Here is an 18,836-nt window from a genome sequence, read left to right on the forward strand (position 1 = left end):
GTTGTTTCAGAGTGAGATTCAATATGAACAGGAGGTTGAAGCTAACCAGCCACGGTTCATTGTTCTCTCACTACAGAAATTGCAAAGATCAAGCCAAAGTACAATAGGATTGCTTTAAACAGAAGTAGCACTATAAAATCTAACTAGACATTGTTCCAGGTATTTCCACAAACAGATTTGGGAATTTATGTCCCTATGATGCCAATTCAAGGAATATCACTGTAGTGCCATGTGACTACTAAAACAGCAGGTACATGGTACCTGGGCAAGTCATGCACATGTGAAATTTTACATTGTCTGCAGATTACTGTGTGCATTTAGAAATGCCTATATGATGTGTGCTAAAGCCGATTTTGTGTAGCTACATGTACATGCAGGCATGCTTAAGAATTTGGTTTTGTAGCGCAAATCACTGGACAGTTACAGTGGGCTGCAGTTAAGTATCATTGCACGGATAACTGGGTTATAGTTACTGCTTTAATGTTTGATCTTGATTTTTAAATAATGACTTATTTTTTAAAAAATTCTTGCAACTGTGTGTCAATTGTCGACCTTTTAGAAAATATATACCTGTTTTAGAAGTAATTTTAAACAGGTTTCTTTTATTTGCAGGTGCACAGAGCAAGATCTGCACTCTATTGAGGAGTACCTAGAAACCGTTGACAGCTAGAATGACCTGCTGTTCAGCTTTTGTTGAAGTGGAATCAGATGCAAAACCCAAAATTTCCCCAGAATTCATTGTTGACCTAAATGACAACGTGGGAGACTACAGGGTAAAATGAGCAGAACAAGAAACATTTTGCACAACACAGGAGTTACCCCTGTAAGTGTGACCCCATGTTGATTTCACCAGATTCTGACTCTTCAGAAATCAGTGGTTTACTGCTTGAGAAGCTCAGAAAAGCGGAAGTATTGTCCCCATTTGAGAAATCCCACAGATACTTGCCTAACACGAAAGACAACATGGATGTAAAAAATGTATTTAAAACCCAGGAGAAGATTTCCTGCCTCAGGGATTTGTCAGAGCATGGTGATTGCCTAATTAATTTTAACAGTATGGTGAGCGTCGCTGCTGGAAAAGCAGAGAAGTGCTGCAGCAGACAGATGCATTCCTGCCCTACAAGTGCACTCCCTCATCACACTGACAACTGTTGCCTTAGCACGGAAGACTCTGTATCTGGCCAGTCGCTGGCTGACATCCAGGCATGTAAAAAGACTGGGCTCGGTAGACCTCTAACCATGGGCACCCTGTTCAGCGAGCAGGCAGATACTCCCATAGTAAATCACAGTTATTTTGTGAAAGATGATTCTCAAAACTCTGCCAGTGTTCTGGAGATTTATGCAGACAAAATTCCAAGTGTAAGTGATGACTTTTCTGATGATGACCTAGAGTATTTTCAGTGTTCAGATGTGCTGACAGTGCATGAAAATGAAATCTGGCAAAAGAAATTACAGTTTTTATTAGAAAGTGATGATGAAGATGATTTAAAACTGAGTAAGGATTGTGATGGGTGTGCTTACTTCCTCACTGAAATGCCTTGTCTGTTCCGAGTGTCAGATAACACTACGCCTATGGATACCACCATTGGCTTCTGTGGTCATCACTCAAAATTCAAAGGAGTAAATGTAAGGAGAGACCCCTCTATGTACAGCCAGTCAACTCTGCAGACAGAGATGACTCTCACTGTTGGACACCACCGGGATAAAAGTACCGGTCTGAGAGACAAAGAAAAGTATAAAGTGCCTGTTGCATCTGCAGCCATTGAAAATGACCATCCCAGAACCGAGGAAGAAAATAATGGAAGCAGCCACTCAGCTGCCGGTTTCTCAACTGACACATCAAAGAACAAGGATAATCTGCATGCCAAGGCAGACACCTCTACTCATGGCATAGGTGCTCCTTTGACAAATCAGGCTTCAGAGACAATGACAGAAAACAGCACGGACAAGGACTTGCTGGGTGAAAGCACGTTGCTGCTAGAGGAGGAGGGAAGAAATTTGCCGGAGGAAAATGCAAGGCATGCTGTCTGTACCTTAACAGAAAGTCTAAGAAGAAACCTTTTAAAGTTGTTAAACCCTAAAGAGCTTTGCAGATATGTAAGTAATATAGGACAATCTTTTCAGAGTGCAGCAGAGGTTAAGGAATCCAGTGCTCCTTTTCCCAGTCAGGAAGGTGTCGTTTCAGCACAAATCCCCGAGGAGCCAGAAAGCCTGCAAATGCAGGCTGGTTTGTGTCATACAGAAGAGGCAGAGAAAGACTGTCATTGGGAAAGGAAAAGGACTTGGGGCCTGTCTCAGCAATATCAGATGCCAAGTGAAAATGTCTCGCCCAGGGTAAGTGAAGTGTTTATCATTTAATAGAAAGAGCTGCTCTATTGATTTTATTGCTGTTTGTCAAAAATTAATGTAAAATTGAAATTACTTTGACAGATACTATTCATGTACTTCTGAATGACAGCTACGGCTGGGAAGAAATCTGGTTTTGAAAAAGGCCCAGATAAACCAGAAGCTGTTCTAATTATAGAGTGAGACTGATAATACTAAGAGGCACTAATGGGACTCTGGACAGCTGGATAGGGAAATCTGATATGTAGGCTATTGCACAGGTCTTATCAAAGTAATGTTTCTTTCAACCCAGAAAGTTTCTCAAATACCTACTGTGAGAAGAAAATGTTTTGATTTACTTTCTTTTCAGTTCATACTCAACAAAATTGTCATCCACTTACAGTGCTGGAAATCTAAAACAAATCAACAGGGATTTGCTCTGAATTTGTAACAGGGAGAGAAACTTAATCCAGAGAGTTCATGTTACAGAGGTGAATGGAGCTTTTATTTTTAAGACTAAAACATTAAAAGTGTCAGATATTCCAGCTGAAATATAAAAAACAGTTAAAGATAAAAACCCCAAAGTGACACTTTCTGTGTACTTGCATATTTTATGCTTTGGTAGGAAATCAACTGGGGAGGTCAGCATAGTTGTACAGATTGATATGATGCTCCAGTGGTTTTCATAAGTGGGAGAATTGGATCATATTTTTTATTTTATGCAGTAAAGACTGAAGATGTATAAATACATATGGATGAGTATTAAATAATGAATAATCTCATTATCACCAACTTTACAGATTTGAAGGTGTGCAGCTAATTGCACAGAAAAAAACATTTATGACAAACACAAGCTTTTTCCAGTTCCGCATGCTTTTCTTCATTTATATTATTTAGGCAAAGATGTCTCCCCGTTCTGGGTAGTAGACTGTCTTTAATCTCACTACTGGGGTGTCTTAAGCAGTCAAAAATTACAGAATTCTGCCTGAAAAACATCTATAAGTCTCTCTGTTTTTATAGTACATAAAATTCCAATCACATTTTAGCAGCACATAATGTTCTTATGATGGGGAATGCCACTACATTGAAATTAACCTGCTATGGTTTGCAAGAGGTTGTCTCATTCTTTCCAAGTGCAGCACAATAATTTAAATCCCAGAAGCCTCTTAGTAAAGAGCAGCTGTTCTGTTCCCGTAAATGCCAGGGCCAAATTTCGGATTGGCTAGTTAGACTGTACCTGTACTCAGTGAGCACTTCTTCTGTTTGTGTGTCCATGACCAAAACTTTACATTGGATAAAAGTTAAGTAGGAAAGGAGTATTGGTGTACACAAGAGCTAGAGATGAGCACAAACCAAACCCCTGTTTTTAAACACGCATGAATGAAGATGAAATTTAGGTGTAGGTTCAAAAGTATGTGGTCTTGAAAATGAGCCAAACAAAAGCATCCTATCTGGAAACTATAGCACAGGGAGAACGTGAGCAGCTCCTCGCAGCTCTCATACAGTAAAGCCAGAATCTCCTCAGCAATCTGCTTGTGTAACCTAAGGGCGGGCAAGAAAAAATCAACCTCCTGTGGCTGCACCCAGGTTTACGTGAAGCGCACTGTGGTGTTAGCTGGAGCCCAGCGCCTGAGACAGCTCTGCCCGGAGCAAGGCGAGGTACAAAACCCACAGCTGACTGTTTTGGAAGAGTGTTGCCTTTTCCCTCTTGTGTGGTGAATCAGGTCTGCTGAGAGGTACATAGCAGCCACAGAACTGCAGCACTAATTACCGAAGGATTTACACTTCCCCTTAGTGCCAAGTTGCCTCTGACTGGAACAACCTCTGCAGCCTGTCTTGTGCGGCAGCTGCTGTGCTGGGTGACTTACCCTGCTGTGAGATGGTCAAGGTGGGAGGCTCCTGGCTCCTCTCATGACCTCGTGGTCTAGCCCCAGGTGAAATTCTTTATTTATGTAATGCTTCAAAGCAGCTTAATTAGTAATAGGTGCTGAGAGCCAACTGTGCCAGCTGTATGATATTACAGCCGGGAGGCTTCCCGTTTGCAGCGTGTCATTCCAGAGCTGGTCTCTGTTGAGTGTGCAGACAGCAGCCTCGGCACAGGGTGCGCTGTCACTCCTGAGGTACGGAGCCCGTGTCGCTGGCCTGCTGAGTGCCAGCGGTGTTGGTGAGTCCTGCTGGAACCGGCTGGTTCAGGGGGATTCCAGGGCATAAAGAAAATACTCTATGTTTATGCTGATACCCCAGAAAGAGTAGCCTGTTGTGTTTGTGTATTTCTAAAGCTTTTTTTTTTCCTGTGGATTAGACCTACTATTCATCCTGACATTATTTTGTTTTCACTCGTATTGGAACAGCCCGCTCTCGTAAAATTTGAGAGATGCTTGGTTTGACCTTCCTGACAAAGTTACGTCACTTCTAGATAATTTAAAATTTTATTGTACAAAAAGGAGAGAAGCAGAACTGAGGGAGAACTTCCAAGTAATCAGGTGATGTGGCTGTGCACAAGAAGTATTTGGCTAGCACATAATACCTCGGCTTTGTTAGGTTCCAGGTTAGCCAACATTGCGAGGACTGCATAGGGCCACAAAGCTCTTAATCTGCTGGGCTACTGGTCCTGTTCAGCCTGTGAGGGTGGTGGCTCACTGCTACTGTGTGTAGTGTGCTAGAAGCTGCCGTGGGTGATGGAGAACTGTGATTTAGAGCGTTCCTCTAGTTGTGTGCACTGTGCTCCAGCGCTGTCACAAAGGAGAGAGTGTGTGCTGGGAGCAATGTGCAGAAAGAGGTGGAAAAGATGAGAGGGGAGGGAGGAGCTGGGTTACACAACAAAGGAAGAGCAGAAGGAAACTGTTTGAAAGGGTGTCAGAACTGTTATGTCAGGTTAACTCTGCCCATGAGCAGTTAAATTGAAACCCAGCAAATGGTTTCACATAGGCCAGTAAACAGCCGTTGGATGGGAACTGGTTTTATGGCTGGCTCTGAATGCAAAATGGGTGAAGACTTCTGTTCAAAACCAGTAATGAGTAAGAATTGCTGTGCATGCCCAACACATCCTTTTCAATCAGCTTATAGTAATTTCATGTTTTGTTCAGATGTTTGGAAAGAACACCTTTGCCTCTTGTCTTATTTGAGTGAATAGTTGCTGGAAAAAAGGGAGGATTTCTGGCTATCTGAGCTCTAGTCAGTTATGGGGTTTTTTGAGACATGTATTCTTGCTCCGTGCGCGCCAAGGGGCAGGAGCTCTGCATCGGCGCAGGGGGAGGAGGCCTGGTCTGAGAGGCTCGAGGCACGCGGGCTGCGGCACCTGCCCTGCTGGCGCAGCAGGATCCACGCTGGGGTTGGCAGGTAACATCCCGCTTTTTCACCTGCGTTGTAATTAGCTCCAGTCTTTCTTGGGGGACCCACAGAAAACCATCCTTTGGAAAATGCTTACCCAGGGCACGGACCCATGACAGGCAGAGAACTCGCTTACTGTCCTTTGAAATACTCTAGTGCTTAACTTGCTCTTCTTCTGCCTCTTCAGCAGGAGTAGCAGGATGCTAGCAGGATGTGCCTGTCAGTAAGCATCTGCAGGATAAAATATAGCTCATGTCTTGTTTCACCCATTCAAAGCAGTTGAAATAACTAGGAGTACTGAGTTATTTTAGCTAATACAAGGCAGGTGTGCCATTTAAAGCAGAGCGTTATTTCAGGAAAGGAGTTTGAGTGGCATTGCACAAAACAGGGAAGGAGAAAGATCAACTAAGGTGTTGCTGGAGAACAGTGTAAATTAAAAGCAGTTCCAACCATGGTGGATTTGAGTGAGCTCTGATCCAGAGGGGGTGATACACTTACTGTCTGTATTCTAGGGATGGTTTGTTACACTCCATTTGTACAAGCAGAGGGATAGAAATGTAACACGGAGGCTTTATTTACAGGGGAGAATTACTTTGCTAATCTATTTCGTCTTAGAGAACAGTGAGAAATCATGAGGTAAAATTAATCATCTCATTTCGGAGATTAACTTCTTGCTTTTATTAACAGAGGTGGCTCAGGTGAGAGACTGATGTGTAAATTATACCTACATTTTGTAGGGGAAAGAGGACCAGAATAGCCTTAACTCATGCCTACAGAGGGAGTTTAGTTGCATGTGAATGTGACAATTTGTCACTCGGTTCAGAAACAAACTTTGTCACATTGGGTGAAGATGGTCCGTTTCTCAGGTATGGCAAAGGGAGCAGAGAACAGCAGCTCGCTCAGATTGTACTGCGAAGATTCTTGTGATGCTCTGAGGTGCCTTTAAAAAAAATCACGTGAAAGGGTTGTTTTAATTCCAGTTTATACCTTTTTATCACACAGCAGTAAGGTGATTTAGCTGCTGTTCTTTGCTTTATCACAACCTCATGTATTTGTCTTCTTTTAATGTTTTGTCATGTTCTGAAGATCCCAGCTTTACATTTCTTTAGGAGATAATTATGATGTATTGGTTTTGTTGTCAAGAAATACTTGTAAGTAAAGAATAGTGCCAGTATCACTATTGACTCTAGCTAATAACAGATTTTCTGCAGAGCAGAGGCAGACTTTTTACAATTTTGCCTTAATTCCAAATCCAAGCATTTGTACTGGTGTTTCTGTTTAACCTTCACTCTATCAAAATATTTTGTCTGGAATTATATAATTTATTCTTTTAGTAAGTTTTATATTACTTTTATATAACAAGTAACTGCTGTCTTTGATTTTGGGTCACTTGCAACCCAGGCACAACCTGTAGGGTTGTGTCCTGTTGATGCAGTTCTGAACGTTGAAGCGCAGGCGATCTATACATTTCTTAGAATGCTCCCCAAGTATTTGCTAATGCTTGTTAATTCAGTGTTATTTAAAGCCGGTCACTGAACAGCACACAGCTTGCCAAGCGTAAGAGCCAGTCAGAAAGGATCTCTTACCTTCAGAGAAGCTGTCATTCCCACCAGAGTGGGATCCACTGCAACTCAGAAAAACGAGTGAATATGGGATACTGAGTGCAAATACCAAAACAAGAGGTAGGGTGCAAGGCAACTAGACCATGTAAATGGCTCTCTCTGTATTGCCACACGACAGTCAGTGGCTTTCAGAGCCAGAGCTTTTTTTTTTTTTTTCAAAAAATCATATCTTTGATCTAGTGCTCATTTAAACTTACGCATAGCTTGCATAGTTACTCAGCACTCTACAAGCACAGTATGGCAGTAAAGCCATTAGAAGAAATCATTAAAAATGTAAGAGGTTGGCACCAAGTTGGCTGATATAGTGGACTGAATAGGAGACCTCCAGATCTGGAAATGAACCAGCACACGTTGGGCTGAAGGGACAGATCAGTTTTACAGTAACATTTGAGGCCACAGATTGGGCACTGTTCCTTGATTCCTGGTGACGTGAAGACTTAAAATATTCAAGAGATGTTTCAAGAGGTGACTTTAAACGTTCTGGGGGAAGTTCACTTCACTTGTAAAATGTTTTGCAGGCCTGTAGGTCACCAGTTTGGTCATCTGTATATTCTCTTCTATCATAGATATGCAGAGACTGGCAGATGAAAATTACCTGCTATCAAAAGCCATGAAGTAAATCCTTTTAAATTTATTTGTCTTTTCTCCATGTTCTCCCTTATTTCCTTCTGTAACTCAGAGGTGACAAAAGTGCTTTCTTACTCCCTATGGTCCTTCTTTGCTTTTTATTTAATTGTTCCAGTCAGGCTTTGGAACAGAATGGTTCTTGTAGGCAGAGCAAGAAAAACCCAAGGAAGGGCCCTCCTTAGATTGCGATTTTACAATAGATTAAAAAGCAAGCTCTGGTTTTGAAGTAGCTGCTTCCATTTTCCTTTTACATAGCTCTTATGTAGCTGACTTATCCCTGCTTTATTCACAATAACTGTGGCTTTATAATGAAAGTATATGGAATGTGTATTTCATGTATGAGCTTAAATACAGAACCATGATTTCATCCTTCTGTCATCAAGCACCAGGCAGTTTGTTACACACACACAAATTAAAATCCCTTGTTCTACTGCATTCACAGAATTAAATTCTCTAGTTTGTTACAATTCTTTTGTCACCCTTGGAGTTAAGCAGACTGTCAGGTAATTGAAGCAATTGTTAAAATGTGTGGCATTAAACCCTAGCAATCTTCTGTGAGAACAGGGATCAAAAACCAAATAGAGTTGTGTAGTTCTAGGACTGTGTTAGCTGAAATAAATCTAATCTAAGAAAATACCAAAGTTAAAGCCAGCAAGGTTTCCTAAAACATGTTTAAAGTGTTTGCATATAAGTACTTTCAAACAAAAATAATGTGGAGCTGATTATCACATACCCTAGGAGCACATATCCCTGTTAAATATCAATCAAAAAATATTAATAAATGTGCCACTGTGAGGCTTCAAATTGCATTCTGCTTTCAGACCTACTTTTGTCAAATGAAAGGCAAGGCACTCTTTTTGTCATTGTATTTATTTTCCAGCCATCCAAATGTGTGTCTAGACTCCACAGTGCTGCATTGTAAATGCTTGAGACAGATGCCAACATGGACAGACACACAGATTAGGTAGATAAAAGGGTGCTTGAAATAATCAGCCCACTTTCCAGTGGGCACGAGAGCTGTCTGTTTTCAGGTTCATACCAACAGCAGGTAGGGACTGATTGATCGTGTGTCGAACACACTGAGCAAGAATTCCACAGGTTTTAGTAAAAGCTGTGACTGAGGCTGCTCTGGCTGTAAGGAATATGAAACTAAACTCTGCTTTCCAGAGCTTTGTGGGGGAAGTGAAAGTGGCAGGAGGAGCGCTAGGCTCAGAGCAAATGCTCAGAACCGACTGAGAACTGGAAGAACTGACTGTAGAGACACACCCAGGCCCCCCTGGGCGAGGGAGAAGGCGTGTGTCTGAACTGAGACCTGCAGAGCAGACTTGGTCAGGAGAGCAGGGCACTGGGAAGCAGAGGGGGCTGCAGTGTGGAGCTGCGACTCCGTGGCTCAGGGTTTCTGGGTAAGTATGCGCTGGCCAAGGAGTTCTGAAGACAGAGTGGTGGCAACTACATGGTGCTTGGGGTGGGAACAGCAGTTAAAGTCATTGACAGAAATTTTCTGTATCTTTTCCTTCCCCATTGTCCACAGCATATAGTCAGCTCCACATCCTACTCAAGCTGAATGGAGAAACAGAAAGGATGAAAGGAGTTGCAGCTGAAGTGGGTGGCTTTTGCAGCAAAGGAAAGCAATATTTACTACAGCCGGTAATCCTTTACCACGAACTTATGGAAACTAAGAGCCTAGTGTCCAAGCAGCCCCTGCCTCTACCAGAGCACACAGCAACTCACGGGAAATCCTTCATTACATATCCTTCACCAAGTAACAACACCTGCTTCTTTTCAGAATTGTTTCTCTGAATTGTGCCTGCCAGCAGTCACTGCACATTTGCAGCTCTGCTGTAACCCAGAGCACTTGCCCATTATGCGGCACAGTTGTTAACTTCAGCCATCCAGCACAGCACTGCAAGTTAACAAATAGCTATGGATGGAACTGGGACTCATGAGGGAAAAAAGCCAACCCCAGACAGTTATGAAGTTGAGTTTGTGGCTGGATAAAAGCTAAAAAATGAAAAATGTCTGGAAATAGTGGTGGATTTTAAACTCGGTCTGATGTTTTTAACATTGCTTTATTTCTGCTGGGAGTCGGTGCAAAGCTTCAGACAGCCACTAGAAAGATACATGGTCAAACATACAAACTAATTCATGAGGTCCATGTTGGTATATCCTGTTAAGGGATATTTGAAAGTTTTTTTTTTTCCAAAGGTTGACTGCTAAACTGCTCTCTACTTTTATAGATTGTTCTGCAAAGTGAATGATATACCAGAAGCATAAAGCATAGGTCGTTTAGGAAACAATGTGTTTTGTCTAGTAAAAAATTGTAGGCTTTTCCATGTATGATTTGCTTTGGGTGAAACATGCTCACCAGCTCCATGGAACCGATTTAGAGCTGAAAAGAACTAGAGAAAATCCTGGAGAACAAAAGCTTGGCAGGGACTCTGGAACAAGAATTTAAGAGTGAAAGTTCAGTTTTGAGGGGAATGGTGAACAGTTCAACACATTTTTTATGCCAGACAGGTGGCAGCATTTTTTTTTTATCCCATGCAAGCCCAAACATCAGCTGGTTGTTCTTTTTAATAAGGTCTGCACTCTTTGCATAAATTAAGTTCAGTTTGGCTTAGTTTAATTCAGGACTGGATTGTTTCTACATAAAGTGACAATTTGGAATATTTTGATATAGAAGAATAAAGGACATGCAGGAGGAATATGGATTATCATTTCCCACCCAGTATTCCCAGTGGTATCCTGAGGTTGCAGTGCATGTCCCATTGCTAGAGGAGGGCTGAACATGCCTTAATGTTGAGCAATTCGTTATCCCCTGGACAGAGGCAAGTTCTGGCATGATCTCTGGCACTCTCTTTTGAAGCGGACTTGTCACCTCAAGGGGTCTGAGGTAACCCAGGACAAATTTTGAAGATGGCTTAAAACTGACCCAGAAGTGTTCATTTCTTGGTAGGAGTCTTGTTCTGAAGTATGTAGTACAGCAGACTTGGGGTTAATTCTCTGAAACTTTTCAAGACTGATACATAGTAAGAAAGCATCTTTGTGAAGCTTTAGATACCAGTGCCCATGATGGAAGCAAAGGGGGAGGCAAGCTCCCAAAAAACTGGTCTGGGTAGTTCCAGAAACTCATCAGTTTGCATCATGTAATAATTATATAAGTATGGTGGGACACTCTGACTGTTAGCAAATGGCATAGATATAACTTTTATTTTGGTTTGGTTTATCTGTTTTTATCTAGCTGGACTGTATCAGTCATTGATCTTCATCTTGATTGTATTTTATATTTCTCAGCATTTGGATCCTGATCTGGAACTCACCAGGGTTCAAGGCTGTTAAGACCCAGGAGTTTGGTTTCAATCCATTAGGTTGATAGCTACACGTCAGAAACCTGACTGTTGACAAACATAAAAAATAAATATTTTTTTTTTTAAAGTTAGGTACATTTCAAGCCAGGACTCTAGTTCAGGCCTGTGTCAAGCAGCTATTCTAATTTTTAATGACATTTCTCTTTTTTCTTCTTTATAGAATCAAGGTGCTAATCTTAAAATCTTTACCCAGAATTGTGAGAGACTATGTGTGGAGCCTGAAATAGAAAAGAAAGACATCTTTGTGACTTGTGAGAGTGCAGGAACCATCCATCCCACTTCAGAAATGCTCTGTACTGAAAAGACATTACAAGCAAAAAATGGAAAGTCACAGATCTATTCTCAACACCATGTGCCTTGTGATAAGAGCGAAAGTTGTCACCAACAAGTCTTCTGTGAACAAGGTATTAGTAATGGCAACAAAGCAAAGAATGTTTCACCTTCTCCTTTATGGGACACAGACTCTGTTCCTGATAAACAAGAATGTTTATGTGCTGTTCTCTCTTCTGCAAAGCTATGTGACGAGCCAAGGGAGGGAGAGCAGAGGTACAGTTTTGACTCGCACGATAGCAATGGCGCAGATACTCTCTGCAGTCTGTCATGTGATGAATCTCTGTTTGAAGCTGATCCCAAGTCAGTCCTGGAATCTGGAGAACCTGGGTGCAAAGGAGATGCTGGTATATCTGCAGTGCATGACAAGCTGTGGAAACTTCTTCATGAAGATGACTCAGACTATCAAATCCCATTTGAAAACCGGGGGATCACAAGCCTAGAAATCAGGCCGACAGATACCAAAGTCACAGAACTGAACTTTGTCCAGGAGACCTGTTCTGATCAGCTTTTGCCAATAAATATGATGAAAGAGGAGGAACCTATTACACAGCCAGCTAGTGGACAAAAAACAGAGAAAGAAAACTGCTGTGTCTCTAATATCCTAATTAAAACAGATGAAGTGTGTAGCAGTGCATCCGTAGGAAACATTTGTCTTCCACAAGTGGTAGAAACAGATGGTATATGTCTAGATTCTAGCACTGGAAATAAAATGGAAGCACCATCCATTCATGTTTCAGCAAATAGTATCTTAAATACAGGGGAGTGCTTGGAGCAGAACCCAAATCAGACGTTAACTGACAGTAATGGATCCATTCAAACGACTGTGTCTTGGGAAGGAAAGCTTACCATTAATAATGCTTCCCACACACGTGAGGCAGATTCTCTGCAAAGACTGAAAAATGCTCACAGTGGTAATTTTTTAGCACATGACAAAGAAAACCCAGCTTACATGTCATATAAGTCGCATGGGACAACTGGACAATTACTTCATGCTGAGCACAACCTCTCCTTGATAAATGAGTCTGTAACTGGTAAAGGGTGTCATTTTACAGACCCAGCAAGAAAAGAGCTGGCTTATTTCCCTGAAGAGAAGGATATCTTCCCCAGTGAAAATACCAACCAGCTTACACGTGAAGAACAGTCTTTTGTTAACACCGTACATAAAAATTCTGAAGAGAATTTACACGAAAAAGGAAATCACTCAGATTTGAACAAACAAAATGACACTAATTCTGACAGTTATCATCTTTCAAAAAATACTGACTGTCAGGATTTTCAAGTTGTTTCTAATGCACAGAAATACAGTTACGTCATGCAATTGCCTAATTTAATTAAGACTCCTGAAACCATCACACCTAAGAATCTACCCCGAAATGTAGAACAACTGACAGGAAAAGTAAAACAAGAAGTGGCATTCACTGACTCTTCTGGGGATCCATTTTTAAGAGATTTTTATGGAGAAGTGTCCAGATATGAACCATGTGAAACAGGAGAACAGAGAGAGATTTGCATAGGTGATGAACAAAGGGCTGAAACTTCCTGTGACTTAGGAGTTAGTCATGTTTCAGAGAGTCAGACTGCACTTTCCCCTCATAATACATCAGAAAAACATGTATCTTCCGTAGACAGCACCTTCAAGTCTGAAGAGTTAAAAACTGATTCTTCAAAAAATCACTCTTATGCACCTGGAAGTGTAACATCAGTTAGTACCCTGCTGCTTAGAAAAGCTCAGAATGAGTACCGCAGCATAGCAGATGAGGATTATAGAAAGATCAGTAATCAGTTAGGTATCCAACAATTGCCTGTAAAAGGAACAAAGCTGCCATTCCTCACACCGGTAAGGCAGACAGAGGGCCTTCGTACCAGGATGTCAGCAGTGGAGCGTTCTGACACAGGAAGTCAAGTAAAAACTCAGTCCACGCAAACTGCTGTCAAAGTAGATGAAAAGCTGGAAACTTTCTGCAAAACATTGCAGGATCAGTCCCATAGGGCACCTGAAGAAAACAAGAAGAAAGCAGTCTTCTCTGAAAATAAGCAAGAGATTCACAGACCTGTTGAATGTAACCCAGGTGAAGCTGAAACGAAGTCTCCTTTGCACACTTCAGTTAGCTCCACGGCTCGGGGACAGTTCATGAATATTGGCACTAAGCAGTCCTGTCCTGGCTTGATCTCTTCCAGCAAGCTAACCCCGGTTGCTAATTCAGTTAAGTCTACTGAGTGTGATAAAGATGGAGAAATCATGACAACAGAGGGTGTAGTAAGTGGTTTAGTTAATTTGCCACCAGCTGATTCAGGGAACAACCAGTATTTTCAAGAGCACCCACCCTGCAGCAGAACTCGGCCTTTCTCCGTGGCATTGACCACGTATGATCCACTCTCAGTCAGTGCAGAAGGGCTAAGAAATCAGGAAGGGTCAAAACCCTACCAGACATCCCCAGCTGCTGCTGAGCCTGAGCCCATCAGATGTAAACAAGACATAGCAAAGAGTGGGCATCTAGCTGCTGGAGCTAAGAAGAAATTGCCACCAGCAACGCTGTCAAAAAAACCCCGACTAGAGGAGAGAGGAAATATCAGCAAGGATCCTAGCTCTGTTAAAAAGTGTGTGAAGAGCGAGACAGGCATGATTCATAAAGAAGATAGAAAAGAGCAAAGGAAACTAATTTTGAAAAAGGATAGCAAAGGTAAGAGAAAACTGAGTTTCATTTCTGTCCTTTCCCATCGTTCCGGCTACAGTATGAAATTAAAATTCGTTGAACACACTGCAAGCCTCCTTTGGTCTAAACCACGTCAGCTAAAGGTGTTCTGCCCTCACTGATTTTAATTTACAGTTCTGTGAACGTACTAACTAGTGCTGTGCCCATGCTGCAGAGCCGAACCCTCCCTAACGTCCTTTCGCTAGCTGGAAAAATAGATTATGTTTATGAACTTTTTAACCTGGTTGAAACAGTTACTTCTTCATTTGTCCCTTCAGGTAACTTCAGGGATGTACAGCATAATGGTACCACCTAACTGCACGCAGCATAGCAACTGCAAGCGTATCGTTACGTTCCCACAGGGCTGTGGTCCCAGTTACACTTCTACACTGTGGCTCCCAGTGTACCCCCTTTTGGTTGTCAAATGGTTTTATGACTAGCCAAGTATTACTGTTGTAGGGTGCCACTGATAGACATGATGTTTTGCAGTCTTCTCTGATGACTGATGGCCGGTCCTGCGTTCCTTTACACCACTGTAGGTCATAAATGACACTGCTGAAATTAGCAGTATTAAACTGACATAGAGAACATTTACTTGAAATGAGATTCAGGTTACTTGCCAAAGTCTCCAGGGGCTTGCTTACAGGTAAAACAAAATGCAGACAGGAGTAGCAATAGTGTAACAGCTAGACAGGTGAGGTATTTGTGGTTTCTATGGATACTTTGCAAAGACTAAGGTCATTTTTATGTTTTGATGTTGCATTTCATATTCACATCAGAAAATAATTTTATAGACCAGAGCAAGGCTGAACAGGTAAGCTACACAACTATGAAGCTCTGCAGAGATTCTAATTAGTGTAGTCTGAGAGTTGTACTTTTCCAATCATATCTTTAAAAAACCCAAACCTTTCTCTGTTTGAAGATGCGTCCTTTGCCAGAAAACCCAATCTGTGGGAGGAGAGACATGTTCTTTCGGAGCAGAGCAAGCAAACTGCAGTTACTGAGAAATGCCTGATCTGTTTCCATGTACCTGAGACTGTGCTTGAAAAATGTTTTATAGGCTTGCATAATTTCTTAACCTGCTTCTGATCGGCTTCAGTCTAGACTGAAATGAATGTCTGTTTGTACTTGAGAGGCTTGTGTGGACCTTTGCCCAGCATTATGGGGAGGGTGATCTGGTTAGCCTGGGATATACTCAGTGTTCTCTTTCGTATCATTTTTCATCTGCAGGAGGGACGACTTTGTGGTTAGGGCAAGGAATCTGGAGCTGTTAGTTCTATTTACAGTTCTGTCACATACTGTCTGTGTCATTTTAGCCCTGATTCAGCAAGGTTCTTAGGCCTAAGGACTTAAGTGACTGCAAGTTAAACATAGCAGTGAATTCCAGGTGCCTGACCCTTCGAGTTGGATCCAGCATTCCTTTGGCGTTAGGTGGGGAAAGTTAAGACTGCAGGAACGGGATCCCCGAGGGAGATGTGTCATGCCAACTCATTCAGAGTGCAGCAGCTCAGAATTAACACAGTAAGACACATAATATCTTGCATTTTACATCCCGTACATTGAGCAGGGATGTGTCATGATCCCAGAATCTTTCCCTACATATGTGCTGATTTCTTTTCTTTCCAAGTACCCCCTATCCTCCTGCTCACACCATACCCATGTGCGAAGATGCTGGAGCGTGCTGTGCCAACAGCAAGTCTTAGCAGAGAACCAGGTTATCGGGGCCTTCCCCAGACTGAGCAGAGGGCTCTCCTTTAAGCTGAGATGGTCAGTGTTTAGCAAAAGAACCGTGCCCTGTGGCTGGAAAGGTAGGGACTTTCTTTAGAGGTGGGAAGTTAAACCAGTGAAACTGAAGAGGGAAGCAAAAGCCGCCGACATTACCAGATGCAAATATCTAACCACTGGTGTGGGTTCCTCCCTCCAGCTGTGTTTTAAAGGAAATGGTGCCACCACTGCACCTTGCAAAGCGTCTCATCCTGGCAGTGTGTGTTTGGTATGTTCCAGGAACACCTTGGAGACTGAGCATCTCTGGGACTTAAAAGTCTTTTCTCTCAAAGGCTGTGATCAGTTAAAAAATCTACTAGTTACAAATATTCAGTTAATATGCATTGTGTAACCATATGGCATGCTTTACCTTTGTGTTGTCTTTTTGCTGATAAAACCAGCTGGTCCTTTAGTCAGAACATGTTTCGATTGAGAAATTATTTTATGTCGATGCCTTTTCAGGCTAGAACTTCCCTTGGGTCCTATTCCATAAATTCAAAATGTTTTTGCATTGAAAATATTTCCATTGACTGTGTGGGGCACTGAATCAGTCTTTTGAAACCTCTGTGTTTTAAAGCCTTGGTTTCTACATCAGAAGAAGTCACAATTATTTACTAGTGTTGTCAGATTGATATTCTTAACATCTTCAGATCGTTCTGAGATTCCTTTAAAATGCCAGACCAATATAATTATCTTCTAATCTTGAACTGTGGCTCTTCTGTTTCAAGCTCCCAAGCTGCTGAAGGAAATCCAAGCAGAGTTGTTCCCTGACTGCTCTGGAAATATTAAGCTGTGCTGTCAGTTTGGTGACATTCATGGTGACTCCACCATTACATGGACTAAAGATTCCAAGTTACTAGCTCGACTGCAGAGAAGGTGAGTGGATGTTTCTGAAGGACTGGTAGTTTCTGCGTAGCTTTTGGGAAGATATGCCAGTGATTCACTCTTGTACCTGTTAAGAGGATTAGTATGATAGGTGCAAAAATTACGTTTAAGTGGGGTAATTATGCAGCATATCTTCATGCAGGGCATTGATACTGGCCGTAGCTTGCATTCTGTCACCAGTAGTTCCTCTCGGCCTGTTCATAACCAGTCTCATCCAACTTTCAAGTACTGTAAAAGATCAAATGAAGTTTGAACCTCAGCACCCAGCCAAAGCAGCATAAACATGCTTGGTTAGTATGTGAGAGGCTGTCTGTCCTTGTGTGGTGGAAGTGAATTGCTGAAACCACTAACACGCGATGTAGAGCTCGACAGGATTATTCTGGGGTATCGATCCAGGCTGGGGGATGAATAGGTTGAGAGCAGGACTTGGGATACTGGTGGACAAAAAATCGGATGTGAGCTGGCGCTGTGTGCTTGCAGCCCAGAAAGCCCACCGTGTGCTGGGCTGCACCAGCAGCAGCGTGGGCAGCAGCCCCAGGGAGGGGATTCTCCCCCCCTGCTCCGCTCTCGTGTGTCCAGCTCTGGGGTCCCCAGTGCAAGCAGACGTGGGTCCAAGAGCAGAGTCACAAAAATGGTCTGAGAGGTGGAACAGCTCTGCTGTGAGAAAGGGTGAGGGAGATGGGGGGTTCAGCTGAGGAGAGAGGGCTCCGGGAGAAACTTCTTGTGGCCTTTCAGTATTTCAAGGGGGCTTATAAGAAAGATTTAGAGATTTTTTTTTTAATTTGTTTTTTTTTTACCAGGGTCTGTGGAGACAGGACAAGGGTCAATGGTTTTAAACTGAAGGAGGGCAGGTTTAGGTTAGATCCAAGGCAGAAATTGTTCCCTGTGAGGGGGTGAGGCCCTGGCACAGGCTGCTCAGAGAAGCTGTGGCTGCCCCCTCCCTGGAAGGGTTCAAAGCCAGGTTGGACGGGGCTTTGGGCAACCTGGGCTGGTGGAAGGTGGCCCTGCCCGGGGCAGGGGGTGGCACTGGAGGGGCTTTGAAGGTTCCTTACAACCCAAACCAGCCTGTGATCCTGTGATTCTACTTTGAACTTTATATTTGGTATCGAATGGAACTTGAAGCTGGGAATCGTATTTAATGAAGAATGATCTCTCCCCTCAACCCAGCCCATTAACTTGGCTCAGGGTGGCTCGAGGCGGTGCGATGAGAAGAATGGCAGTAAAAGTTTAAGGCCTTTATCAGGATCTTTTCCAGCTCTTCTTAAAACTCAATTTTTATTATGAGTTACTTTCTTCCATGGCAGTAGTGACATCCTTATCACGTGGCTCTTAAAAGCTGTTTGCAATGTTTCAGAAATACAAAATTAACATTACCCATGCAAAAAAAAATAAAAGATGTTTCCATCAGAATGCATAATTTTGTGAAAACAAAAAGCTTTGTAGGAATGCATCTCCTCAGATGTTCTTTTAAGTGGAGAGAAGCGGTTGCACAGGTTGGTTAAACTTCCCATGTTCTGATTCTTGTTGTTTTTACTATACAGATTTTGATTATTGCATTACAGTGTCCATTTAAATATTATTGCATATCTGCTAAATAATTTTGCAGATTTTTAACAAATAAACAGTGCAGACATATCAAGTTTATCAGTTTTTGCAGTGATATCAAGTAAAAGATGATAACATAAAATATTTGAATTTTATCTTCATAGGATAAATATATTTCAAAATATTGGAAATAAAGTGAGATGTAACATAGATTTAGAGCAGGAGAGATTCCTGGTTACAAGTTTTACTTGAAAAATGCTCAGTGGAAATCTTCCTTCCTTTGCATCACAATCAAAATTTAATTAAGTGTTTTGCGTGTACCCAAGCACTGTTACTATTTTTGG

General features: G+C 42.1%; 1 protein-coding gene across 1 annotated transcript in view; it reads left to right on the plus strand.

Annotated features, from left to right (window-relative positions):
* Positions 1 to 958: 958 nt before the first annotated feature.
* The window catches only part of ALPK2 (alpha kinase 2), a 32,986-nt gene continuing 15,108 nt past the window's right edge, over positions 959 to 18,836 (plus strand). Inside the window, exons 1-3 of the mRNA XM_074931307.1 lie at positions 959 to 2,334; positions 11,433 to 14,286; positions 16,791 to 16,938. Coding sequence (XP_074787408.1) covers positions 964 to 2,334; positions 11,433 to 14,286; positions 16,791 to 16,938 — 4,373 coding nt within the window. The 5' untranslated portion in view covers positions 959 to 963. The remainder of the gene's footprint in view (positions 2,335 to 11,432; positions 14,287 to 16,790; positions 16,939 to 18,836) is intronic.

This window comes from Athene noctua, chromosome Z, assembly GCF_965140245.1.
Source record: "Athene noctua chromosome Z, bAthNoc1.hap1.1, whole genome shotgun sequence".
Taxonomy (NCBI): domain Eukaryota; kingdom Metazoa; phylum Chordata; class Aves; order Strigiformes; family Strigidae; genus Athene; species Athene noctua.